This window comes from Neoarius graeffei, chromosome 25 (genome assembly GCF_027579695.1).
Source record: "Neoarius graeffei isolate fNeoGra1 chromosome 25, fNeoGra1.pri, whole genome shotgun sequence".
Classification (NCBI taxonomy): Eukaryota; Metazoa; Chordata; class Actinopteri; order Siluriformes; family Ariidae; genus Neoarius; species Neoarius graeffei.
The window spans coordinates 8,037,002-8,045,542 of record NC_083593.1 but is presented as its reverse complement, the minus strand read 5'-3'; the positions used below and the strand labels follow the sequence as shown (position 1 = coordinate 8,045,542).

The 8,541-nt window shown below is 43.3% G+C and overlaps 1 protein-coding gene across 2 annotated transcripts in view; it reads left to right on the top strand.

The window, feature by feature from the left end:
- Positions 1–374: 374 nt before the first annotated feature.
- The window catches only part of unc5cb (unc-5 netrin receptor Cb), a 273,678-nt gene continuing 265,511 nt past the window's right edge, over positions 375–8,541 (top strand). For both annotated transcript variants that reach the window (XM_060909499.1, XM_060909500.1), the window contains exon 1: positions 375–964. In XM_060909499.1, the coding sequence (XP_060765482.1) occupies positions 811–964 (154 nt within the window). In that variant the 5' untranslated portion in view covers positions 375–810. The remainder of the gene's footprint in view (positions 965–8,541) is intronic.

Here is an 8,541-nt window from a genome sequence, read left to right as displayed (position 1 = left end):
CTGTGGGGGAAACCGGAGCACCCGGAGGAAACCCACGCGGACACGGGGAGAACATGCAAACTCCGCACAGAAAGGCCTTCTATTTTTTTTCTTTCATGATGAATTGTTTGATGATGCACCAAACATCTGCACATCATTCATCATCCTGTTGGCTCAGTGAAATGCACCAGTGCGTCGTTTTTCTTTGCCGAATGTTCTTGGGTTTTATCCCCGTTAATTCCGCAGCTTGTGTACAGGTTGATCATCCGCTCCGTTATTGTGTTATCCGCGTCGGGTTTTCTCCTCGCCACACACCGCCTCTCTCTCTCTCTCTCTCTCTCTCTGTGAGAGTGTGTGTGTGTGTGTGTGTGTGTGTGTGTTTGGATTGGTGGAAGCGGCATGGCGCTGACGGAGAGGCGCGCGCTGCTCCAGCACTCGATCAGAACGCGAAGCGCGCGCGCTTGACTCGGAGGTGAAGGGGAGCCGCTTAACCGGATGAGGAGCCCAACTTCAGCGCCCCACCTTCAGTCCTGTCGCTCATCCTGACCTCAGCGCTGCGGCACACACAGAGAGAGAGAGAGAGCGGATCGGGGAGGATACTTCTTGACATTATTATTATTATTATTATTATTATTATTATTATTATTTAGCCAAAGCGCTGTGACCGACCGAAAGTGTTTTACAGACTTCAGTTCCTGAAGGACGTTTGGTTTGCGAAGTCCTCATTTCGATCACGCTGCAAAGTTTTTGGTGGAAGCGCAGCGACGTGACGTGACGCGACAAGACGCGACGCGACACGACGCGCGCGCGACTCTGTAATCAGTCTGTCTGATGCGTCTGAGTCGGCGGGTTTGTCCCGGTGCTGTCATGGGGGAGACTAGTAAGCAGACTGCGCGAGGACACCCGGGGTGCGCTGGATTCTGCGCGCGCATCGTTTCCGCGCTGTTTCTGCTCGCCGTGTCCGTCAGCAGCGCTCGAGCTCAAGGTAAGGAGAGAGCGCGCGCTTCGCTCCCCGACGCGGTAGACACGCGCGCGCGCGGAAAGACGGGCGAGCGCGCGGCATGAATGAATCCTGGCGTGGCGCGTGCGGACTTCAAAAAACAAACAAACAAACAAAAAAATGTCTTTGATGTTGTGACGTCAGAAAAAATTCCATCACGCGCAAACATGGCGAGTTAAAGAACTTCAAACCAAGGCGTGCTTCGTATTATTTGATTTGATTTGTTTGTTTGTTTGTTTGTTTTGCCGTAACGCACGCACTTGCAAAAAAAAAATTATCGGATTTTATATATATATATATATATATATATATATATATATATATATATATATATATATATATATATATTTTTTTTTTTTTATTACAATTTTTTTTCCTCACAAAAAGTGCACTTTTTTGCACTTATATATATATATATATATATATATATAAGTGCAAAAAGTGCACTTTTTTGTGAGGAAAAAAAAATTGTAATTAAAAAAAATCTATGACTATGAGGTGAAATGTTCTGATCATACTGCAAAAACCCTTTAAAAAAAATCTGTGTTTGAGAAATATTCTTTACACATTATTATTATTATTATTATTATTATTATTATTATTGCTCATCTTGTGGCCCTCTGAGAAATGACCCCAGTGTTGCTGCTCTCCTCATTGCTTGTGCTATTGTTCTGCGAACGCATCGAACGATCCTATACATCTAATTTTCTGACCGTGATTATTCTTTGTGCTTGCCTTTTCTTTCAACATTTCTGGTCAAACTTTGGCATAAAGCGATGTCCTAAACGGTCCTGATAAGTCTGCTGGCAATTCCGAGTCATTAGCTTCACTAATCAGACTTAATTATTTCTATATTATATATTCTGTATTTGAGCCATGAAGCATAAAAGTGTCGTGCCTGAAGAGTTAATGTCTGATTAACTCGTTTTAATTCACTGATGTGTGTTTAGTGTGGGATCACATCAGGCTTTTTGCTTTCTGTGCCGGAGTAAAGGTTTCTACGCATGCTTTCTGGACTCGTTTCTTGACATGTTGGCGATTTTCAGGTCTCGAGTTGAACCCTTAGGTCCAAAAGACGCTGTATGGTCCATGAACAGCGTAACGTTTCATTCCTGAGGCAGTTCGATGTTCTGGAGCACTGGGACTTTTGACGAGACCCAAACTCAAACCCGTATGATTACAGATTAACATTGCTTTCGAACTGTTTGAGTAATTTGATATTATTTATAGTGATGTATAATTCTGCTTAATGGATCAGAAATTCATGTTCGTGTTTCAGGCAGTCTGAGTCTCTGTCGTTGCTTTTTCTCGACCTGTTCTTATCAATAATTCAGAATTAAACTCGTGTTGTTTGTTTGTTTGTTTGTTTGTTTGTTTAATGCTGGGCATGGCAGCAAATCCATGAGCTTGTTTTTGTTAACTGCTGATGAGTCTTCCCCATCATGCTCGACATGGTTTTACATTTCGTCTCTTTATGTTCCCTTGATGCTCCCGAGTCAGGTTTCTGTGTCTGGTATGTTCCAGATGTCAGGTTAAGACATGAAACCTTCATGTCTTCATTCTTTGCCATTTAAAGAAGAAGCTCCAGGGGCCTCTAGGTTTAAGGGACGGAGCTGATTGTTATCTGGGTAAACAGTTTCAGCCATCATGTTGACGACGAAGAGACAACGTAAAGACCCTCTGTTTCCATTAAAAGCCAGTTTGCTAAATCTCCACTCTGGCAAATGTTTGACAGAGGATTAAAGACTTTCAGAAAGGTCTTGTTTTTTTTTTTTTTCTTCTCAGCACAGGTGGCCGACTTCTGCTGATCTTGTAGTTATGACGATCACAAAGGGAATGCAATTATGGGCGACCAAATCCAAGACAAAACCCAACAAGGCATTTGAAATTGAATATGAAAATACACAAGCGCTGAGTTAAGACTATTAAAAGACAGACCATCATTAGGATGGCTAATATTTGCGTGGAAAACCAACCTTATTCCAGAAGGTTTACATCGTTAATGTGTAACATGGGAAAGGAAGAAAGCTACCCAGATCCGCTTTCTGAAGGACACCGCAAGATGACATAATCCCTCCATTCCAGAGCCAGTGGCACAATCGACTACAAAGGAAACATGAACCAGGTCCTTCATGTCCATTAAGAAGTCAATATTCCCAGAAAACATTGTTTGCACCTAATTAATGGGCCACATGTTTTGTTTTTTCTTCCTTTTCCAAATCACTCACGATATCTTCACAGCACTACTGAAATTTAGGTATTCAAAGAGTCGCTGGAATTCGTGAACAGTCACCAACCTCCATATTCAGACCGCTGAAGATTTCTTTTGCACTTTTCTTCCCTTTTCTGCTCCTCAAGCTTTTCCATCACCCCTCGAATTTTCCTCTCACCATACACTTGTTTTAATCAAGTGTACTGAATTTAGTTTACAGTGGCTCAGGAAGTGAAGTGCTCAATCCCAGATTGTCTCGGTGCTCTCCTGACATTGGGGTTTCAGCTTGCCTTGGAGAGAGACGAGAGACACGAGAGAGAGAGAGAATAAACCAGGGTGGATCCAAAAGTATAGTGAAATAACTGACACCTCAGGCAGAACCGTCTGAATATGAATGAATGTCATGCAAGTCAAAAGGGAGCTGGACGGGATGAAGAGAATTTCCGTCTAGCTCTGAGAATCCGTCATGGAAATGCGTGATGGTTTCTCTGGCACCCGGATGGAATAGCATGAAGATCTGGGGCTGAAGTAGGCTGTCTGTCTGTTTGAATATGGAGATACCAAATGTGTGTAAATGGTTCTTGGAAAACGTATTCAAGCCCTCTCTGACCGGGCGCTAAGCTGTGATTTCTGGACAGATCTGGTTATTTCTTTCATTATTCATTGAACGCTCCTATAAAACCTTTGGGAAGCATTAGGGAAAGCTGCGCATGTAACATTCCAGACAAGGGCTCGTTGTTTGTCCTCCCTCGGAGCTCATAATGACCGCAGAAAGTCGACCCTGAGTCGAAAGCCACAAAGCTTGCAAAGTTGGTCATAGCATGAGTTCACTTTTTCCGCTCTTCTTTTCCTTCTTCCGCTTTGCCTTCGAAGTTTTGTTTACGGAGCCTGATTGCAGTGAAAATATTCCCAGTCCAAGGGCGCGCACACACACACACACACACACTGTATATCACTCACTAAGTGTAAGAACATCCAAGTAAGCCTGAATGCAACCTTTGAAGTTGGGAGTAATAATACGATCGCAGTAGCAGTCATCGCACAAAGGCGGCATTGTGTGCACAGAAGACTATCACGTAATGACCCAGTGTAGGTAATTCCCTCAGGATGACATGATGTAGGACAGTTTTTATTCGCAGGAATGGGAGGCCATGGATGGCGCAAAGAAGGAAGTGCCGTCATCAGAAATTCCAGAACTTGGTTTCTTGCCTCGCTCTGCCTCCCTGTGAGCGAGTGTGAGTGTGAGTGTGGCTCGCTCGTTCCCATGCTGAGGAGATTTCTTTTTTTGGGTGATAATTACTGTGAAAAGTAGCTTGCTGAGGTTGCAACTCTCTGTCCTGACGTCACGCAAGGACTCGAGATGTATTACCTGAGGCAAGAAACTGGATGTTCCTCCATCCAGCTGTGCAGGTAGGTGAGCCAAGCAGTGACAAGTGCCTCCTTTTTTTTTTTTTTCCTCGGGTCTTTGTTGCGGAAAGAAAAAAAAAACGGAGCTGAGAGAAGGACTGGGTGCAATTAATCACCCACTGTCACTGCCATAACTACAGGGAAGGCATCAAAGTGCAAGGCTTCAGTTCTATTAGCAGTCCATTAGCGGAGGCCGGCACAAGTACCAACACTTCACGCAAATTCCAGTGCAGAAGTGACTGACCCGTCTGTCAACACTGCCAATACCTCTCTCCGTAATGACTCCTCTATCTTCATTCATACACACCAAAGTGCAAGCGTGGCACTTTTTCCCCCCCGACATGAAACAGCTCTGTGTATCACACCAGTGTTATGATTGCACAGAAAATCACAGTCTATGTAGTATAGCTGTCACTGTGAAACCCAAACCTGAATGGTTCTTTGTTGTTGTTGTTGTTTTTTTTGTTTTTGTCCCCCGCCGGCTTACGCAGAATCTTCACCGAGGATCCTCAGTGCCCAATTACAGGCACGGATCAGAGGAAGGTAATTGATGGTCTTTACTCTGTGTGAAGAGGGTAATTGTGGCCAGGAAGTGGAGAGAGATGTCAGAGGTATTACCAGTTAAGAGGCCTCTTTTTGGGGCCAAAGTGAAGAGTGACATGGCTCCTTTTTTGTCGGCCGTCCTGGTCATTCACGTTACATTTTTTCCCAAGAAAACGACTACAAATAATGCTATACAGAATGCATGGCTACCATTTCTTTTTACACACAGACTATGAGTACACGGAGGGTTTTGTGATACAACCCCAATTCCAAAAAAGTTGGGACAAAGTACAAATTGTAAATAAAAACGGAATGCAATAATTTACAAATCTCAAAAACTGATATTGTATTCACAATAGAACATAGACAACATATCAAATGTCGAAAGTGAGACATTTTGAAATTTCATGCCAAATATTGGCTCATTTGAAATTTCATGACAGCAACACATCTCAAAAAAGTTGGGACAGGGGCAATAAGAGGCTGGAAAAGTTAAAGGTACAAAAAAGGAACAGCTGGAGGAGCAAATTGCAACTCATTAGGTCAATTGGCAATAGGTCATTAACATGACTGGGTATAAAAAGAGCATCTTGGAGTGGCAGCGGCTCTCAGAAGTAAAGATGGGAAGAGGATCACCAATCCCCCTAATTCTGCGCCGACAAATAGTGGAGCAATATCAGAAAGGAGTTCAACAGTGTAAAATTGCAAAGAGTTTGAACATATCATCATCTACAGTGCATAATATCATCAAAAGATTCAGAGAATCTGGAAGAATCTCTGTGCGTAAGGGTCAAGGCCGGAAAACCATACCGGGTGCCCGTGATCTTCGGGCCCTTAGACGGCACTGCATCACATACAGGCATGCTTCTGTATTGGAAATCACAAAATGGGCTCAGGAATATTTCCAGAGAACATTATCTGTGAACACAATTCACCGTGCCGTCCGCCGTTGCCAGCTAAAACTCTATAGTTCAAAGAAGAAGCCGTATCTAAACGTGATCCAGAAGCGCAGACGTCTTCTCTGGGCCAAGGCTCATTTAAAATGGACTGTGGCAAAGTGGAAAACTGTTCTGTGGTCAAACGAATCAAAATTTGAAGTTCTTTATGGAAATCAGGGACGCCGTGTCATTCGGACTAAAGAGGAGAAGGACGACCCAAGTTGTTATCGGCGCTCAGTTCAGAAGCCTGCATCTCTGATGGTATGGGGTTGCATTAGTGCGTGTGGCATGGGCAGCTTACACATCTGGAAAGACACCATCAATGCTGAAAGGTATATCCAGGTTCTAGAGCAACATATGCTCCCATCCAGACAACGTCTCTTTCAGGGAAGACCTTGCATTTTCCAACATGACAATGCCAAACCACATACTGCATCAATTACAGCATCATGGCTGCGTAGAAGAAGGGTCCGGGTACTGAACTGGCCAGCATGCAGTCCAGATCTTTCACCCATAGAAAACATTTGGCGCATCATAACACGGAAGATACGGCAAAAAAGACCTAAGACAGTTGAGCAACTAGAATCCTACATTAGACAAGAATGGGTTAACATTCCTGTCCCTAAACTTGAGCAACTTGTCTCCTCAGTCCCCAGATGTTTACAGACTGTTGTAAAGAGAAAAGGGGATGTCTCACAGTGGCAAACATGGCCTTGTCCCAACTTTTTTGAGATGTGTTGTTGTCATGAAATTTAAAATCACCTAATTTTTCTCTTTAAATGATACATTTTCTCAGTTTAAACATTTGATATGTCATCTATGTTCTATTCTGAATAAAATATGGAATTTTGAAACTTCCACATCATTGCATTCCGTTTTTATTTACAATTTGTACTTTGTCCCAACTTTTTTGGAATCGGGGTTGTGTATATATATATATATATATATATATATATATATATATATATATAGAGAGAGAGAGAGAGAGAGAGAATATTATGCAAAGATATGAAGTTTATCTTCAAGTGGTGAATGTATATATCATGAATGAGCGAAGTGAACGAGTGATATATTTTTCAACATGAGAAGATAAATTTCATGTTTTCGCACCAGCGTGTAATGTTCTTTATATTATATGGACAAACCCACACCATTTTGACAACGCACGTCCAGTCAGCAGGAAAGCACGGGGCGTGACGTCATCAGAGAGAAATATCGGGAATTATTATACATACAGGACACTTTCTCGATGGAATAAAAACATGTTCTATTCCCTTCTGGCCGGTTTCATTCATTTGGTTTGATAGCATGCAATATTGTTAGCATATCGCTTATCCTACATGTATTACATCAGTCTACCCAGTGGAGGATGAGCACTGAATATCTCATCTCATCTCATTATCTCTAGCCGCTTTATCCTGTTCTACAGGGTCGCAGGCAAGCTGGAGCCTATCCCAGCTGACTACGGGCGAAAGGCGGGGTACACCCTGGACAAGTCGCCAGGTCATCACAGGGCTGACACATAGACACAGACAACCATTCACACTCACATTCACACCTACGCTCAATTTAGAGTTGCCAGTTAACCTAACCTGCATGTCTTTGGACTGTGGGGGAAACCGGAGCACCCGGAGGAAACCCACGCGGACATGGGGAGAACATGCAAACTCCGCACAGAAAGGCCCTCGCCGGCCGCGGGGCTCGAACCCGGACCTTCTGGCTGTGAGGCGACAGCGCTAACCACTACACCACCGTGCCGCCACCCAAAAGGAATGTATAATAATAATAATAATAATAATGACTGGCTTTTTTGTTGTATATCAGATATATTCCATTCAGCTAGCATGATATTGAATTTGTCTTCGACTCGGTCAGTATCATGCTAGCTGAATGGAATATATCTGATATACCACTCAACACCAGCCAATATTATTTCAACATGTCACTCAGATCCGCGAGGTATTTCATATGAAAAATGCAAGTTTTTCAACACGAGAAGATAAACTTCATATCTTCAAGCCAACGTGTGATTTTCTTTTTATTATATCAACACATTCACAAACAAAAAGTACCCAAATTTATCAAAACAACTCGCTCATAGATTCCTTCACACATGACATATAGAGATTTATGTCATGGTTTTGAATCTCCCTGTCCTGGATGGAGCGCATATGAAAAAAAACGATTTGTGTATTTCCCAGTAAAACAGTCATGTCCATATAATATAATATAATATGATATGGGGTGGCACGGTGGTGTAGTGGTTAGCGCTGTCGCCTCACAGCAAGAAGGTCCGGGTTCGAGCCCCGTGGCCGGCGAGGGCCTTTCTGTGCGGAGTTTGCATGTTCTCCCCGTGTCCGCGTGGGTTTCCTCTCTCCGGGTGCTCCGGTTTCCCCCACAGTCCAAAGACATGCAGGTTAGGTTAACTGGTGACTCTAAATTGAGCGTAGGTGTGAATGTGA